Source organism: Centroberyx gerrardi, chromosome 9 (genome assembly GCF_048128805.1).
Source record: "Centroberyx gerrardi isolate f3 chromosome 9, fCenGer3.hap1.cur.20231027, whole genome shotgun sequence".
NCBI lineage: Eukaryota > Metazoa > Chordata > Actinopteri > Beryciformes > Berycidae > Centroberyx > Centroberyx gerrardi.
Window position 1 is genome coordinate 7,048,940 of NC_136005.1, and position 20,115 is coordinate 7,069,054.

A 20,115-nucleotide genomic window follows, 5' to 3' on the forward strand; every position below is an offset into this window, starting at 1 on the left:
CAAACTTTATTTATATAGCACCATTCAGGCAAGCAAATGCAATTCAAAGTGCTTTTCAGAATAATAAAAAGACAAATCAAATGTAAAAAACAGAATAAAAGAAACAAGATGAAAAACCAACAAATAAAATACAATAAAACACTAATAATAAGAAAAGGAAAATCCTTATGCAAAGGCTAGGCTAAAAAGGTAGGTTTTAAGATTCCTTTTAAGCGTGCTCACTGATGGTGAGTTCCTCAGATCCTCTGGCAGGCTATTCCAAAGACGGGGACCATCGACACTAAAGGCTGTCTCCCCGTAGTTCTTGGTCCTCGTCCTTGGAACAAGAAGAAGTCCGGTACCAGAGGACCTGAGAGATCGACTAGGCTCATATACCTTAAGAGCATATCAGACATGTACTGGGGGCCTAGGCCATTAAGAGATTCAAACACTAGTAAAAGAACCTTAAAATCCACTCTAGAAGGTACCGGTAACCAATGAAGTGATTTTAAAATAGGGGGAATGTGTGCTCTCCTGTTGGTCTTTGTCAGGAGGCGTGCAGCGGCGTTCTGCACTAGCTGAAGTCTCCCTAGTGCAGACTTGGGTAGACCGGACAGGAGAGCACTGCAGTAATCTAAACGACATGCAATAAAAGCATGCATTAGTTTTTCAGTATCACCCTGGATTAAAAGCGGCTGTACTTTTGCAGTGTTTCGAAGATGATAAAAGGCCGTTTTGGTGACATTTCTGATATGTGATTTAAAGTTAAGATCCGGGTCTAAGATCACTCACAAGGTTTTTTTTTTTTTGTAGAAAAGCCTGTCTACCATTAATGTGTTGATATGAACTAATCAACAGATGCTCGACAAGTGGATATATTTTTGCAAGCTGAAGAATTTCTATTTCAAAAAGACGTTTGGTGACAGTGAGAGAGAGAGAGAGAGAGAGAGAGAAAATGATAGAGTGAAGCATGCAGGGGAGGGGGGGCGGGGTGTGTGTGTGTGTGTGTGTGTGTGTGTGTGGTGGTGGTGGTGGGGGGGGGCCGACTCCTTCCTGCTTTGAGGCAGGATAGACTGCAGGAGCTCTCAGGAAGCCGCTGGCCTACATTTTCTCCACTGGGGCACTGTGCCAGCTGTGCACACACACACACACAGGTGCAAGTACACCCGTGTAAACACACACACACACACACATACATGCAACCACATAGTCATGTACACACACAAACACATGTACTCCTGGACGGTCACACAGAGTTCACAGCACTAGCCAGGTAAGTGTTTAACACACACTTGTTTGTGCGACAGCTGCGTTTCAGGACCAGAAAAGACATTAGTTTTGGATTTGACATGGTCTGGATGTTCAGATGTTCAAACAGCAGCTCATATAAAGCTGTCACTGCCAGCGGAGTCTGCAGCATTTCATTTATTTTGCAACGTAAAAGCCATTTCCTGCCTTTCTGCCATATTATCTCCCAAGCATGCGCCAGCAGTTTGAAATGTTTGGTTTTGTGTGACGGGACACTGCTGTGATTTCATGTTTGTCCTCAAGGCACCTCAGTGTGAGGTTTCTGCTGATAGTAATGGTTCTGTGCTCTCAGCATGTTTATCAAGAGCTGTTTGTGTGAACAGTGAGTGAAGGAAGGGAGGGATGAATGCGTCGAACATTGCTTTATCATGCTAATGCTAGCACGCCTCCTGGGGAGTGTCTCCAGGTTTTTGTAATCCACTGTTATTCTGTCTGGTGGCTGACAGCAGGCAGAACAAAACTTAAGGTGCCAAACCCAAACAAACAAATTATGTTTGATATATTCATTCACTGCCTCTTTTTTGCAGTGATGGATTGTACCTCTCAACAAGTAGTGGGAGTCAGCAATAGTGTGTGTGTGGAATAGATTGGAAGAGACTGGAGGTGACGCAGACAGTGGATGTGGATGTGAAAGTTAACAGTGTTTTTCCTGTTAGTACAAAGCAGCTGCAGTGTTTAGAACCCTAATAATAACAATGATAATGCATATTATTAATAATAATAACATTAATATGAATACTAATATTACCTCTTACCAGCCACCAGATTTTCTGTATCATAGCCTACTGTTCCAGTCCCTCTTGCACTCAGACTTTCTTACACATACCCAATATGTACTAAATAGACCAAATTTGAGTTGGTAAGTTGATAAGTAAGTGATCAGCAAAGTGTGAGTCATTAAGCAACCAGTTAGGTTGGCAGATCGGCTGCAATTTCCGAGGGTGGAATGAGCTATATGTGTCCTCTTGCTTCATGTAGCCAAAACCCAGTTTTTTAAGTGTCATTATGTGGATATGTAACAACAATCAGCTCCTAAACACAGGAAAGGATGCAAAACAAATGTGCTTCCAAATAGGCCTGCTGTCCATGGCAGTTAGCTAATGTTACCATAAAATGCAACATGGCTAGTAGTTTAGCCAAGCTGAGCAAGTGTCATATCAGCAAGCATGACAGCTGGACAGCTGCAAAGACAGTTTACTACAGTATACTCAGAGAGATAGCTATGATAATGTTGCCATTTTAAGATACTACTGTTACTGTATTGTTGCTGTCAGCTAGCAATGCTAACATAAAGACTTGCAAAACTTGCTAAATGTAACGTTACAGTATCTGTGCAAAGATGAAGGTAAAACTATAGCACCGAGATAGTAAGGCTCAGGAATTAATTGAATGCACTTGGAAAAAACAACATGACAAATCATAGAACAAAGTGAAATGTAGTTTCAGCTTCTCATAGGCCGAAACCTTGAAAACACCAGGTTTGTGTGTGCATCTCCCAGTGTTTCCAAACAAGAAACCTGTCTATATGTCACCTGTTTCAAATCCTGTTTTGGATTTGTTTGCTAGTAGCACTTTGTAAGTTTGTGCTTAATAACTATTATGTATGCAAGCTTCTCCAGTCTTCCAGATTGAATTTGTGTAAAGAGCCAAATAAATTTCCAAAGTGAGCCTAAAATCACGTCTCTTCTTTTGTCCTAACCTATTTTTTGGGTAGAACTGGGTCACAGCTTCATGGCCAAGGTAAAACTCTGGTCCCGGAGCAAAAGTACTGAAAACTACTGAGATCACAAACAGAGGATTTGATTGAGTTTGATTTGGTGCAGCACCAGAGTGCGTTTGCTGAATGGTTAGTAGTCACCTTGTAAGAGACAAATGACGGTACGGTAGGAGCCGAGGTGTGCATGAGCATATGCCCATGCACGTGTCCGTATGCCGTCCAATTTGTTGGTGTGTACGTCTGTAGGAGTATCTTCATGTGATGTTTCTGCTGGCCTTGACTGCGTACACGCAAGGCTTTGATGCAGAGTGAGTCACTCTATGAATAGCACTTGCAGCAGCAATGGAATCTGTGGAGCCTTGGCATTGCCTCTCCTGTCACAATCTGGAGGAGATAGAGAGCTGCAGAGAAACCTTTTAACTCTCACCAAGAGCTGGATCAAATGCTTGTGTTTCTTGGCTAAAGCATCGAGAGCGCCAGCATGCTGTTTTTGCTGTTCATTCTGAGGATAAATGCACTCGGTGTGTTTGTGAATGAATCTCTGGACTTTACGAATCACAGCGCTAACCCGAACCCTAACCCAGACTAGTAGGCTAGATAGCCTAGGGTTATGCACAACTTTATCCTTGGACTGTAATACAATGCTGTGGACTGGAACTTCAAGGTAGACATGTGAGTCAGAGTATAAAAAGCCACCGTTAAAGGCACAATCCATAACTGCAGTATGGCATCCTCCTGTTAAACACTGTCTGTGATAGCAAGGGCACACAAACAGGTGATAGACAGCTTTGACACAAAATTGAAAATATGGATACACTTTTCCATTTGGCCCAAGGCGTCTGCCGTATTTTTGTCTGACGAAACTGTATCGACAACGCTTCTCCTCAGCCGTTCCTCAGTTGCCTAAATTAGGCCCATTTTCCTATTTTTTGTGTATGTAAAAAAAAAAATGCAGTTTCTCCGAGTGCTTGCCATCATTCAAAAGAATGTCAATATTACAAAGGGAGGTGATGGAATCTGCTTTTTGTGAGGGAGAGCAATCTCATTTCAATATGGACAAGACACAAAAGATGCACATTCATACTAGATGTAAATATAATCCAGCTAATCTAGATATGAGACGCTCTAATCACAGGTGTAAAGTGGGCACAAAGTGTTTGCCACTTCGGTGTCAGCCTCTGCGGGGGACAGGGCTGATTGATCTGGTGGTTTTCCATTACCTATGGCTGGTCGACCTGCCTGTGTCGGTAAAAATGGGTGAGGGAAAGAGGTCACGTCTAGCATTGCAACAGAAAAATGAGTACGCATGCATGGGTGGGCACATTTGTATTACTAGAAATGCAAGGGTGTTCTATAGACTTGCATTCATTCCCTTGCACGTCATTCTAACCCTGACCACCCAATTTCCCCTTGGGGATCAATAAAGTATTTCTGATTCTGAAAGGGTGCCTTTTTTAAAAACGAAAACTGACAAAATGGTACTCACAAGGACAGAAATGCTCTCTAACAGTTCCCATCCCACCCACACAAACAAACAAAAAGACCATCTTGTAGGTGAGCTCTTTAAAAATGAAAGTGAAAATAATACAATTAATGTTAGTATGTATATATATAGATATATATAATTTATTTAGCAAAGACAAAAAATACAATATTGCTTTTACACATTTTGAAGAGTAACCATACCGGACACATACACACAAGTAAATTATAATGAAATAATGTAAAGAAAGAAGTCTGAACAAAATGGAGTGAATACTAAACTTACAACACAATGGGCATGTGCAGTAACTCTGTTAAAGGTCATCGAGTTTTTAAAATTAAAAATTAAAAGACTGTGTAAGGGAAAGCATTTACAGTACAGAAGGCTGCTCTTTGTCGTGTCAGTGAAGGAAACATGGCACCTTTGAGTTCTTCCTTGGAGCATTCTCATCCACTTACTGGTACAGAACAGGCATACCAACACATAAAACTTGTCATGGACACATACATGGGGACAAGCATTGGACAAAATTAAAAAAAAAGACATAAAAAAAAAAGTTATATTCATGAATTAAAGAATGAATGATCCATAATCCAGAAAAATTAAATATTAAAACCTATCAACATTGAGTGGACAAAAACCCTTCATGATAAAGCATCCAAGCAGGTCCCTGAAGTGGTGAAGTGCAATGAGGAATTAGAAATTGGAGGATAATATAATATGAGATGACATGACCTGGCTTCTTGTTTGCTTCCCACTCACACAGTTGTACACATTCACACCTGGGAGCCGCCCAGAATAGCCTTCTTCAACTGTTTGCCACTAAGCAGCTCCACAGGAAAAAAAAACAAAACAGGGTTGAAGTGCCTTGCTCAAGGGCATCTCCATGGTAGTTGTTGAGGGAGGAGAAAGTGTTCTTCGTTCACTTTCATCTGCCCTGATTTTCCCAGCCAGTCCAGGATTTTAACCAACAAGCTTCCAGTCACACACCTGCGTCTGTAACCTCTTGGCTACTGCCTATTATTAATGAAATATATACCCAAATTCATTTTTTATGCTGATTATCCATTTATTATCATAACATATCATTATCATTTCCAAATATCGTTTAGATTATTTACCTGGCTACAGAACTGCATCCATCAACCGCACCCCAACAACAACTGACTCACCTTCTTCCACCATTTCTATTGCTAGAGAACTGCTGTGAAGCATTTATTCCAAGAATCAAGAAGGAAAGAAGAAGAAAAAAAGAGGTCAGGTTCAGAGTGAATTCAAGGAAGTTTAGTGATTTGAAATAGTCATTAATCGCAAACGGCCTTCAGTTCCCCTTATAGATTCCTTTGATGGTGCAAGCCATTCAGGTGCTTTATTCTCCCTGTGAGTGTGTGTGTGTGTGTGTGTGTACGCGCACATCACCTCAGCCAATTTTCCCCATGCGCTGTCTGATGAATATTGAGTGTTGACATTTCTTTGAAAGAAAGAGTCAGTTCAGTGAGCACAGCAAGGAAGCTCAAAAGTGGGTCAGTGTCTGAAGTCACGCGCCTGGCCGCATCGCTTTTTCTGAAACGTGTGTGTGCTTTTGTGGGTGTGTGTTTGGCCACAGCTGAACTGCAAGTGCAGGGTATGAACAACAGCTATCACTGCCAGCATTGCTAACCATTCTCTCCCCAAGCCCTCCTCCACCTACCGGATCTATTTTCTTTCCTCTCCTACCTACAGAAAGACAGGCTTGAATGGAACGGTGCCAGTGTGTTCTGCCTTGAGCCAACGTGGCTTCGCAAACTGGAATCCAGCGGTGGTAAACAAAAGCCCCCTCTTCATCCACAGGCCACCTGGGTGGGAGGTGAGTGGCAACAGATTAGCCCTCACCTGGTGTGGTGTTTGAGGAAGACAATATGATGCAAGGGGAACATGGGCCATTGAGAGAAAGCTTAAGGAAGTGAGAGACTGAGAGCAAGTGGAGGGAGGGAATCGGAGAGAAAAAATCAGCGTCATCTGTTTATAGTGGCCGCCAAACGTTAATTAACCTCATATTCATTACAGATAATATTTTGACTGATGTGAGCAATATAAATTTCCAAGGAATTAAATTAAATAGGAAATAATTGCACTATTTGATAGTGCACAGCATGGCTCAGTGCTCTTTTTGGACTCTTCCAAAAACAATCTTGTACCAAAGTCAATGAAATCTTATAAGGAGTAATGAACAAAAACATGAGAAAAACAAAAGAGCTAATTTACTCGACATAAGAGCCACATTCTCATTGTACAATGGTTTAGGAAGGCATTGATGAGCTGTACTGTCTGTACGTGCCACTGTACTTGTGTGCATGTGTGTATGGAAGAGACTATGGTTGATGCCGTCTGGTTTCTGAGTCTTAAAAAAAGTGAAATGCTTCAGTAGCCCTCCGACCAGCAGGGGGCAGAGTCCGTGACTGCAGAGGCAGTAGAGTGATCAAACAGGACAAATGTCCAAAAAAAACAGAAGTCATAATCCTTCCTCTCAGCAACCCAAAAAGTTATCTGAGAATTCCCTTCAGCTATACTGCAGCAGTCCATGAACTACTTTTTAGGTCCAGCACCAGCCCAGTCCACACCTCAGTCATCTGGTATGGGGGTGTTACAGTTCCCATGGTAGATATAGACAGGTCCGTCACAGCGATAGTACAACTGAAACACGTCTCCGTATCCGTGCTCCCTCCACCAGGTGCACAGCTGGCGGTTCCAGCCACAGGCCAAGGCATAGAACAGTTCAGGGTGCTCCATGCCGATCATGGTGAAGAAGTCCTGGTCCCCAAGGTGGCCCCTGAAACGGTACTGGTCAGCTAGCTTGGCCACATTGCCAGGCTCCAGCAGCTGGTTGTAGAGGGCTGAGGCCCTCATGGCCCCCAGGTCCAGTAACATCACACCGCTGTTGAAGCCGGGAAGGCCATCAGGAGGAGGTTCCCCTACTTTGGTCTGGGTGTTCTCCTTACGATACTGCCAGAAGGTGTGTCTGTGGGGGAGAAAGAGAGGTGTAGGGTTTCGGTTAGTCGTGGTGATATTCCTCAATCGAGGAAGAGAGGATGGCACTAACATTTCTAGGGTTAAAGGTTGCGTCCATGGCACCAGCACTGCCAGGGTTAGGGTTAGTTAAACATGTTAAGCTGGGTAATATAAGATGCAGTAAATATCTAGTAGTAGGCTATGACTGTAATATACAGGTGCAGAAAAGTCAAGAACCAAATGGTTAAAAAAATGGTATCATGCCAAATCTCAGGCCTGAAATCGGGAAATCTGAACTCAAGCCCTTCTCACACTGTGGGAAACTTGTAGACAAATGGTGAAATGTCTCATTCACGTGTGTTTGGGCTGATCTACAGTCAGAGGAGTGAAGGGCAGCTCTGTTTCTGTCCAAGCCTGCTGAACAAACAGTACTGCGGCCCAAAACAGGAAGAGAGCCAGTCCAGGAGCAGGTTGGAGTGCCAGAGGCTCGTGCCAACTCAGCACCCAATTCTGCCAACACACCAACTCCGAAGTAGCTACAGCACTGGACATACGGTGTGTGTGTGTGTGTGTGTGTTCTATCACTACTACATTTCTATTACTGACAGATATACTGAACCAACAAAGTGTCCTGGTGGCTCAGTTGGCTAAAGCCTGCTGCACACTACATAACTTTAGGCCCAATTTAGCTGTCCCATACAGCTAAACTGTGTTTTTCTTTGGTTTGCATGTTGGCTTGACTGGGTTGTGATTGACAGAAGACGGGTCCTAACATAACCGCAAACAATGTTAGCTATTGGTTGAAAGATTTATTTTGGAGAGGAAAACGTGAAAATCGGACACATTGTGACCCAGAAGCATTATCTTGCCTCCTCTTGTTTACAAGCAGAAACCGGTGTACGGAGCTTCTTTCAAAATATAAAAGTTTATAGCCTGCTATTAGCATTCTGATGCAAGTTTGCAAAATGCGATCAATCACAGTGATGCATTACTATTATTATTATGGAGTTGTTTTCTATGCTGCTTGGAATTGAATGGGAGTGAATAAGACAGATTTAATAATATTTTTAATCGTGGTGCATGCATGTAAAAACTATCAGAATTAACATTAAAGGGATGGAAAATGAAAACAATGATCAAAAAACTGCAGGAATCACGCTGGAGTGTCCCTCAAGTTATGACTTAAGTGCTTAACCTCCCACCTAACATCTACAGAACTGGTTAACAACTAGCATTAAGATTACTCAAAGAATCTAATCTTCAAGGGATTTATTGTCTTTCTGCAGCAGCTCCAGTCTAGGAGGTAAGAAGCTTGGTAGTCTGGCTATGTGTTTGCTCAGCTGTGGTTAGCCTAAGGGACCAGACCGTGACTTTCAAAAAGTTCAGCTTCATACCATCTCCTATGGGTCACACAGCCTCAACCTCCACCTTCCTCCAACATTCATCTCTGCACTTGATAAGCATGGAGCGAATTAAGGCTACTTAAAATGGATGAAGAATCACTTCAATACCAATAAGTCAATACCATACGTCAATACCAATAAGCGTAGCCCCTGCTCAGCAAACAAATGCAAAAACAAAAAACATACCTGCCAAGCAGGGTCTCATAAGCATCATGTCTTTACAAGAAATCAACAGCCTGGGCCAGTTAGGCCAGGAAAATCCTGGATAAACGTGTAATGGATGGAGATTCATCGGGAGGAATTTAAAAATGACCATGGTAATGTCCACTGCTGGTGTCACGGCATTGAGGGGGACAGAAGAAATCAATAATTAAGACTAACTGACTTTGAAGTGAGTGACAAGAAATTACATAAATGTGTCATTTGGTGGATGATTTTATCCAATAGTCTTATAATAGGCATGAATGCATATACTTTTAGTGTGTGCCACTGAGGGCATTGAACCTCTATCTCTGGCCATGTGCTAACTATTGAGCTATACAGGAACGTGAGGAGAATTTCGGAAATAATGGTTACAGCACCACTTACAGTGGGGAGTTTCCATGGCTGAGTTAGCCACTGATCTACAGTACAAGTTATGCGGTTATGGGTGTGGAGCTTGAAAGCTTGCTAAATGAGTGGATTTTCATCATGGTTTACTTATGTTCTCAAGTTTTTGCATGCTCTTAGGGCAGAGGTTTTGTCATTTGAGAATGTAGCCTGGAATCTCTGGTATGTTTGCTTGGATATGCACACTGACAGACACACTTCAGTTCTGGTATATTGGCTGAGCGAAGCCAAACATACCGTCATCCTGCAGAAAGTTTGAAGAAAAAGCAGTGAAAACACAGGGAGGGTGAAACGCAGTGCATCCTTCATGACCTCTCTCTATGCATCTAGCCCCTTCCTCACTGTCTCTTATCGATGTTCTCAACTCCCTCTCTCGTCGTTCTTGAAAGGAGGCATTGAGGACAGAGCTTCAGAGGAGCAGTAGGGCTCACAGGGAGATTGACTTAAGTTAGGAAAAAAACAACAGAGCCTGCCCTTAAAGCACTTTACTCTCAGTGGACATCACTACAAGCTATACTGCACAAAGGGACCTGGAGAGTGGCAATGGGGCATGAAAACATGTTTTACTTTGTTGCTGCACGTGACTCCAATTTTGACAAAGAGCTTCTGAGCATCTCTCAAGTACTCCTGGGTATGGTCTTCTGAGCATCTCAACTGTATATACCCCTGGGTATGGCTGCTGTGCTTTGTATCACTAAATACACCAGAAATTTCCCTTATGATCATTTATTTCATCTTCCCCTTGAACTTTAAAAGAGGATGAAAAAATTAGAAAAGGTGTGAAAACCAAGTCATGGTCAGTCATATAATTTCTAGCCAGCATCTACTAGCTCAACTCAGATCAAAAACGTCTTAATATTTAGGATGAGCAGAATAGAGCAGATGCGATTCAGAGAAGGGCAACTACTGCTCTTGCTGATAGGGGAGACATAATGGATTCGTGTAAAACATGCAGAAGAATGAGGTAAGGGTGCGCAGTAGGGCTGTCAAAATTGGCCAAAAATGACGTTCGATTATTCCTTCTAAAAAAACACATAGGTTCGAACCATTCGAATATCTATTTTGCGCAATATGTCCATAAGAGGGCAAACCAATACAACGAGACATAACTACTTGTATAGGTATATTTATTTCAACATAAACATGTCTTTTAAAAGATCTACATACCTACACATTACAAAATAAACAAATAAAATAATGTCCTATACCGTAAAACTTCATTTAAAGACCGTTGGTGCTAGAGTGAGAACTGAGGACGCGCTGTCTCTCGGAGCGAGATCAAATGAATGATTCGTAATTGATATGTTATTCGATAGCCTAATTTTTATACAGGTTAGGTAATATTCATACTGGTTTAAATAAACAGTTTGATACAACTTGGGGTTCCACAATTTTGCCGTCTGACCAAAATCCGAAGTACTTCCAAACAGGGCTTTTCAGATTGCTCGGAGGGGGTTGTGAACTCTCTGCCATCATTACCACACGGTTGTTGTTGAATTATTCGCTCGTTTCAGCTTGACCTACATTTCATTTTCAATCAATGAAAGTGACGTTGTGTGACTCCTGTCCGTCATGCGGTGCGTTCAGTGCAGCGGCCCAGGCCCATGCGAGGCAGACAGCCACGGTAGTGCTGCTTTTTTTTTTTTTTCCACAATCGAATATTCATTTTCACAATCGAATGTGTTTTTTTTTACAATTCGAATATATAATCGAATTTAGAATATTCGTGGACAGCCCTCGTGCGCAGTAACACAAGAGGCTTAAAAGACTGCCCAGATACAACCCATTAATACAATGAGCAATCTCACCACAAGCCTTTTTCTTTTAGCACTGAATGTCAGGGTACCTGAGCAGCATTTGTTCCTTGATAAATGTCAAAGTTATTTATCTTTGAAAATTAACGTCATTCTAATGGTCATTTTCACACTGTTCATGATTCCTGCGGTTGACTATTTCTATCAAGACCATGGAGGCCGTGGGTTTCTGTGCTGTGGGTGTAACTTCAGTAGTTTTTTTTTTCTCTGGCTTTCTTGAAGTGTCCACTTCAAGAAAGTACAAAATGCTCTATTCCATGTACTGGCTGGCTAAAAGCCAATGCAGTGAGATTTTTTCACCGCCTGCTGAACACAAGGATGAATGGGGAAAAAAGAACCTCTCTTGCAAGCATGCACACGTTTGCCCACACACACTTCACAGTATTGAAATAATTCTAAGTATAGGCCGACCCTCTGGAAAATCTTCTGAGAATGAAATATTCATGGATAAATGCGTTGGCTTAAAACACATGGGGATGGAAGATTGATATCATGGTGCAGTACAGACGAGCAAAGCTGTTGCAGGGCAGTCAGCAACTTTGTTAAAGAATACGGATCACCTCTTAAGTCATCTTGTTTCTAAAGTGAATACAGAAGTGAAATTTATAAGCAGCCACCCTGTTCTACATGCAAATTAATTGGCCTAGCCCTCTTGGTGCAAATTGTGAAGAGGAGGATGATTAGGCTTCTTACTGTACATGCATCCTCACTCTGCAGCTAAGTCAAATCTAGTGGGACCAGTGGATTCTCTCCGTCATGCTCTGCTTTTATGGCTGACCTATATATAGCAGCTCCACTGTACTTGTTCACATAGTCTTACAGTCTCTTGGTTGGTAGCTGGGGACTTGCGGCCCCCATGGATCATTTGTCTCTCTTAAGTCATGCGTTGGGTCTACGTGCACCGAGACACATTTAGGGTGAGCACGGTCAGCAAGAGGAACGTTTACACAGCCTTTTCCACGGTGCTGTTTTAAACACAAGGACTTACTGTATGCTGAATGTGCTTAGTTCACATGACAGCTATATTTGATTTATACCATACCCGGGATGGGAAACGCATCAGATCCACACTGTCACAGAAGACAGCGAAGCAGATGTAAACAGAGGCAAATTGGGTTAATATTTGAATTTCCGTCACTCAGGCTGAGTTTGATAGGGAAGTTTAACACAAGATTTGCTGTTAGCACTGTTAACAGCTGACTGGCTGTACACACATGATTCTGCGTAATGTTCATGATGACCTGCAGTCAAATATCAGAGACTGCAGGTGGGGAATGTCTTTCATCCATGTGACATTATGCAGCATCATAATGTTAGACACTTTGTTTTCTACAGTCCTTGAGTGACTGAAGAATATTCTCCAGAAAATTCCCCAAATGGTTTTTTAAATATGAAACTTGAAATTTGACATCTATTGACATTACTGCAAGCCTTGTTTTAAAAATGTACAACACTTCACTTCAGGTACAGCACTACGCTTCGATTACAGCTCAACTTTAACATCACAAAACAGCAAAAATCTTTCATAAATCTACTTGCATTTTCTAGGAATTTGGATGCAAAAACTTAATTTGCAGTGAGCTCATTAAAATATATCAACAGCACAAAATGGACATGAAAATAGTTCCAATAAAATTCTTACATAAGGAACATCAGGAAGTGTTTACAATAAAAGACTGCAGGCTCGATGCACAAAGGCATGTGTTTACAATTACGAGTGTACCAGAACCCTCTCCCTCATATCAAATACCTCTCTGTTGTTTTCATCCCAAATTCATGAAGCAATGAAGGAACCTGGACAGAGTTTGCCCAACATTACATAACCACGACCTGTGTGCTCACATAAAGGGACATAGGGTGACTGCAATACATACACTACCAGTCAAAAGTTTGGACACACGCATTTTTCTTTATTTTTACTATTTTTGTAATGTATGACATACACAAATGGAATTATGCAGTGACCAAAAAAGTGTTCAAAAAATCAAAACTATCTTATATTTTAGATTCTTTAAAGTAGCCGCCCTTTTTCATACATAGGCATCAACTTCACTATTTATATTTGTCTAAGAAACAAATTTCAAGCATTTAAGCATAAGCCTTTAGATCAAAATGGCTTTAAGATCATGAAAAACATAGTACGTTCAATAAGGTGTGTCCAAACTTTGGTCGTGTCCCTCCCTGTGTGTGTTCTGATGTCTGATGCTGGAGTACTTTTCCAAACTGGTCACCTCGACCTTTGAGTAATAGTGAGATTTGAGAGACTGGGACATAATGCAGCACTGTTCCCTGTCAGAATGTCTTCATATGCAGTATTTTCTGTTCCTCTGTGGCTGTACACCCAAAAAAGTTTCAGTGTGACCTCTTAGCTAAGATTCCTAAAAGTGCCTCCCCCTGCGGTCTGCAAGTTCACAGAGCCATCGTCGCCTGCCTCTAATTTTCACTGCCAGCCTCTCAAGTGAAGTGTCTCTCTCACTCCAAAAAGAACGGCAAGCATTAGCAGGCGACAGGGACACTCTGTGCTGCTACATCATCCAAATCTGTCCACTTTGTTCAGAACGAGAAACGGCCTAATCTCCGAAAGCTGCTTAAAACACTCCTGCTGATAGAGGGGGGGTCTGGTTCAGGGGTAAACAAATGAAATGTCTGGTCCTTTTCATCACCGAGCCGTTTGGCAGACTGAAGCAGGTATATCAGAGTTCCAGCACTGACAGGAAAGGGAAGCCATTCAGCAAGAAAGCCCAAAGGTGCTGGCGCCTACTTAAAAACCTAACTTTACAGAACCGTTAGCTACAAAATCAAGCGCTTCCTGACCCCCCAACACAAAAACAAAACCCTTTCAAAAGAAATTCTCTCGAGCCAAGTTGGAGTGTGTACTGTGAAGTGTGTCATGAATCAATGCATTCATGGCACACATTTTAAAAAGTAGGTTTATTCTAGTGTATAATATATCTTATAATCTATCCTGATGAGTAAGGGGGCTATGTAATGGTACAATCTTTACAAAACCACTATGTCTACCCGTTTCACAAATAATTTCAAATCAGAACAAGGATGGAGAAGGATGTCACAGCTTAGAAAGATCTGACTGTATAAAATCTGAAAGACTAAGATATGCATCCGTCTTCAAAGTGGGAAAACGTGGGATGTAACGTACGACAGAAGCTCAAAACCAAAACCCATAAACCAAAATAAGAAACGCTGACATGCATCTGGCTATTGTCTCTCCATTGTCAGTGTTTGTGGCTGTCACTCTGACACTTACGTAAGCGGGTCTTGTCTCTCGGGTTTTAAAACGTTACGGATGCGGCTACAGGAGGAAGAGACGGGGCATTTTTTCCAATAATGAACTTTTCATTGGCAGGACGTGCGCTGAATGAGGCTGGTGGGAGGATGCCTTCTCCTGCATAATGCTCTGTCCATTAACACCAGAGGCGAGTGCGAGCTGAGAGCCCTCTCCACTCAACACAGGAAAACACTCCAGCGGAGAGGATGCACTAGCTAGCTTGCACAAACCAAGTTTCAAACTTATTAAGATATTACATAATATCTAGCACATTTCCTGTGTATTGGCAATGCTTTAGAACTATCTATATTATATTTAACATCTGCTTTTGGATACAGTTACTCAACAGTAAAGAAATTATAGGCTAAATCACATTTCAATGGGTAGATGATATTAAAAAAGACATTTTTATTGCATATGTGATTCACTCGATTTATTATAGCTAAGTTGGAGACTACTGCTGGCTGGGCAAATAGCAATGTCTTTGAGAGAAACTGCAAACTTCAAAATGTGCTTTGCTGTCAACACATTTTAATTTCTTTAAAAAAAAAAAGGGAATAAAGCAATTGCTGTTACTGCAATGTGTTTTAAAGCTCCCTTCTTTCAAAGACTCATTGAGCCCGCTGAACTTGGACAAATAGGCTGGCAGAGTGAGTTATCCTTCATGCCACTGCTGAATGTGCACACTCACACAAAAACATACCAACACACACACACACACACACACACACACAGCCTTGTTGGTCTAACAAGATGGGGAACCGGTTGTGACTTGGGGTTTTGTTGAGATCCCGTAAATCAGCTAGTCGGTGAGGCTGTTTGTGGTAAGTGGCGTGAGCTCCTGCTCCACTGCCGTGTGTTTTGAGTGTGTGTGTCCGGGCAGATGGGGAGAACATTATTAGGGGCTTCCCCTGGTCAGTGGACCGTTGAGCCGCTACAGTGACAGGACTATGGAGAGGGCAGAGATACAGATCTGTTTGGAGTTCCTGTAGCCCTCTGAGGCCTGCCAGGAAAGCATTTCTGAAACCACTTCACCAGAAATGTGACATCATCATCATCATCGACACACAAACACAGTGCACACACACACACACCCACGACAATCTCTCTGTTTTAGAGATATTAGAATGAATTCACATCAAACAGTTCCACATATAATGGACTATTTACTACTGTATACCTGTATATGCAGTTCCAGCACTTATCTGCTGGTGGGCGCCCATGTGTAACCATGCAATAGTTAGGATAAACTGCTACATGGGCAAAAAAGTTAACTTGGAAGTGTTTAGATGTTTCTGAAACCTGTGTAGTACCTGGAGAATAAAGCGCTCAGCCTTGTAAAACACTCCTTTCACCACATAATTTACATTAATGCAAATTTCTGTGCAATAGGTTCTTTTGAAAGTAAAGCTATTGAACAGCAGATGGAGGAACATTAATCTTATCCATAGGCGCCTCGGGACGGAGAAGAACATGAAACAAAAAGTGCTTTCAAAGCACGTGCAAGATTGATGATATGCAACTCAAGCTAAATTGGATTCTTTCCCTGGCCCTCTCCCCCTGTCTAAAGTATATTGTTTCATTATTTTCCTTTCCTCTGAAGAATGTCCGGAGAGAGGAGATCAAAGTGCTAGAACAAAAGGTTGTCAATTAAGGCTGGAAGTTCCCTCTCTGTAGACTGGGACAGTGCCCTCTGACACTAGAGTTGAGGTACGAGGGTATATAGAGGGCGACGCTGTTCTTTGCCATTGCAAATTAACAAACTGGAATGGAGAGACGTGTGTTCAAAAGGGCCGCTTTTGGCACAGAGCACAACCTGTCTCAGCTAAAACCATATTCATTACTGCGCATCCATCACTCTGAGCTCTCTCTCAATGTGTGTGTGTGTGTGTGTGTGTGAATGTGTGTGTAGTGGTAGTGAATTATGAGGAAAATTGTGAGACTGAGTAAAAAGACAAACTACGAAAGCGCCATCACAGCTGTTCACTTACTAACCCCGCCCCCCTTTTAAATTAATACAAACACAAGCAGATTCTTTGTCTCATACACACACAGTCTGTAAAAACCTGGAGGAGACCACCTGGCTGTATGTTTATCGCAGTAAGCAGCTGCTCCACTAGACAGCCCTTGTAAGCATGACACAGCCGTGGTGTAGTCTTACTCTCCCTCACGCGCACGCGCACACACACACACACACACACACACAAAGCGGTAAAGCAGTCTAAACGAGCCAGTCGTGTTTGTGTTAGTACCTCTGAGAAAGACAGAAAAATCAGCTGAGGAACAAAGAGCGGGAAAGTCAGAGCCCCTTGTTTACTGCAACACACTCACACACACACACACACACACACACACACACACACACACACACACAAAGACAAACATACACATACCTCATCTGCTATAGGCTGCACTCCAGAAATCCATTTTGGATATGTGACAGCTGACGTCATGATTTGATGGATGAAAGTGGTTTGCAGGAATCTTAATCAGACCCGTCTCTGATCAGAAGTTAATAAAGGGAAGAAAAACTGGCTCATAGGTGAGCTGAAGTGGGCAGAGACGTACGGGAAGTTGATCCTTACTCATTCGCAAAATGTGTGACTCCATAATTGCCTGGACTTATTTGAAAAGACTGACTGTGCCAATAGAGGCTTAAGTTTATCACAATTGTGACAAAGTTAAAAGTGAGACCGATCTCAACTAGGGCTAAACCGGTGAAAATCTTTACCTACCTGAAAACAAGTCAGAACGCGTTTTTTCGCCAAATAAGGTAGTAAACGGCAAAAACTACTGTGAGCACTCATTGACTCAAGATACTGGTGTTTATGGCTCTTACAGACGAGTGCCAGTACACACACTGCTGTGGCACGAGCTGTGTTTATAAAGGAGGATAAGAACAATGGTCTGAGAAAGCTGCCTATTCTTCCTCTTGAGCTGTCGTGCTGCTGCAGGGCTGAGGATGTGAGGAGAGGAAGGAGGGAGGGAGGGAAGGAGGGAGGGAGGGAGGGAGAGGAGGACAAAAGCGGCGAGAGAAAAGGGAAGAGGAGAGGAGAGGGGAAACTGGAGAAAAACAAACAGGAATCGTCGATAGAAAAAGTTTCGGTCTCCAGCTCTGCAGTGCCACCAAGGGGTTGCCATGACTTGAAGGCAAAGTGGGCTCCATGGGTCGGCTTGATTGATGTGAATTGTGCAATGAACTCAGGTCAGAATAACCTGGCAGCTGGGACGTAGAGCATAGCCAGGTGAGAAAAGGTGAGAGGGATCCCATCGGTGTCTTGCAAATCCAGTATATTCTTCTCCATTTAGTTTCACTTGTTCTCAGCCAGGTCAGGATTTGTCTGTCTGGCCTACCAGCCCACAGCAGGGATGAGCAGATTATTTATTAACTCCAGCCAGGTATGACATTTCCTGACATGGAGCATCAGCGGCTAGTTAGAGCCTGCCAAATCTTCAATTATTGATCTTGGCATGAGAGACTTACCTACTGAAACTGAACTAGCTTAGTCATAAAGGCCATCACATCACCATCTTTTTGCTGCCAGGTAATGGGGTGGTTCTGAATTGTTTATGGCTGTTTGATGGCAAGATTTATCTGTTAATTAGGGGGAACGCCACTCAATTTCATACCAACTTAGTCTTTATGCCTGATGACATTAGGGTTTCAAGTCTTAGTTCTCTGGTTTTGGGAGAAAGTTGCTCATGTTTGCACATATTTATTTAAAACACTGACACTGATGAAGCCCTGATGGGTCTGTTGAATAAAACAGACTTTTTATTAGCATGAATGAATGCAGGCCTCCTCTATTTTTTTATATGGGGCTACACTAGGTCAACGCACCACCAACAATTCAGAAAAACATAAGTGCGTGGGGTTTGCTCCCATTCGCACATACTTATTGGACTGTGCCAGACTGAAGGAGTATTATGTGATTACTTAAATTAAGCGCCGTTTCCCTTTAAGTAGATTGTTTCTCCGGGGCTTGACGCATGTTTAATGTGAGGTGACAAATGCCTCAGGGAGGAAAAATGATGGCTGGAAAATGAATCAGCTTGGGGCTGATGCAAACACACACAGACCATACAGTACTTCCACTGGCACACAACCTTTTTAAAATGCTTCAGAATACCCAGACAAACCAGTATCCTCACTTTAGAAAGTCCAAACTTGCAGCATTCAATAATCATCAATATTACAACTGAAAGAGTAGTCTGTATCCCATTATTTTGTGACCCACATCAAATCCCTCCCTCTTCAGCATCTCACTCAGTGAGGCAAAGCGAGAGCTAGACAAATAGAGAGTGAACAATATAGAGAGAGGTGAAGAGCAGCTCTCAGCTTCCTGAAAAAAAGCAAAAACACGATGACCTTCAGAACATTGCAACACTCACATGGAAGTTTCCGTTAGAGCTAGCAAACCTTGCCTGCCCTCACATCCCTCGCCTGCCACCAGCCTCTCCAATATATCCCCAGCACCACACACACACACACACACACCCCCACTTCACCATTACAAACTCCTCTCTCTCTTCCTCCTTGTCCCCCACACCTTCTTGGACAGTCCGTCTTCCTTACTTGCTCCAGCCCCCAATCCTGTGTTTATAAATGTCCTGACAGCACAGTTCATGGATCTCTCTCTCTCTCTCTCTCTCACACACACACACACACACACACACAACAGAGCGCACTCCTGTCACTGTCACTTTGATGAGAACCTGAGACTAGTGAGCTCTCACAAATCAAAGGTGCCATCTCCTCTCAGCTTTTAGTGGGCGCCCTCTGACATTGATGGGCCACGTGGCTCCTATCGACCAGAACTCAGACCCACTTCACCACATCTAAAAGCCCTGTCCTTGAATAGGAACACATGGACGACAACATTACAGGGAGCCCAGGTTTTTTTTTAGTTTTTTTTTTATAATTACTGCAGCTAGAGGTTTTGAATTTCTGTTTGAGGTGTAGAAATGACATGCTGGCAACATCCTCAGTGTTCTTGTGATTCAGTGTCTGAGACTGTGTGAGAGACTTCTGATGTTCTTTCTCACTTAGAAACTGTGAGAGAACGTGAGTGAGTACGCGCAAGTGAGACCGATAAAAACTTTCATTTCAATCCATCTGGGGTCAACAGAGTGTGTGAAATTTGTACGGTGGATCAGAAAGCGAGGGAGTGTGTGCTCAAAGAGAGAGAGAGAGAGAGAGCAACAGAAAGGACATTGGATACACTGATCAATAGCATGCCAAGATATATTGGGTTGTCGGCCTTTCCCCAGAATTTCCCCAATACTAAAATTCGACACCAAAAGCCGTGTGTAACACGTCGGAAATCAAAGCAAAGCGACTTGATTTTCTTTTAAATTAAAAATTTAGAAGATGCCATATCTCTCCAACGGTTAAAAAAAGAGATTATATCACGAGTAATAGATCTCAAAGTAATAGATTGGTTTAGCGCTCTACATCAGCTGACACAAAGTTTAGTACTTGGAGTTTTAGTACTTGGTATCGGCATGGAGAAAGTGGCATCAGTGTT

General features: G+C 42.5%; 1 protein-coding gene across 2 annotated transcripts in view; it reads right to left on the reverse strand.

Moving 5' to 3' along the window:
- Positions 1-4,667: 4,667 nt before the first annotated feature.
- The window catches only part of xxylt1 (xyloside xylosyltransferase 1), a 33,013-nt gene continuing 17,565 nt past the window's right edge, over positions 4,668-20,115 (reverse strand). Inside the window, exons 4-5 of one of the 2 annotated variants that reach the window (XR_013505075.1) lie at positions 5,456-7,485; positions 4,668-5,419 (exon numbers count right to left, since the gene is read on the reverse strand). Coding sequence is in view for 1 of the 2 variants with exons in the window: in XM_078285463.1 (XP_078141589.1) it covers positions 7,089-7,485 (397 nt within the window). In the remaining variant the exon portion in view is untranslated. Of the gene's footprint in view, positions 7,486-20,115 lie in introns of both variants that reach the window. The other variant, XM_078285463.1, reaches the window with a different exon arrangement.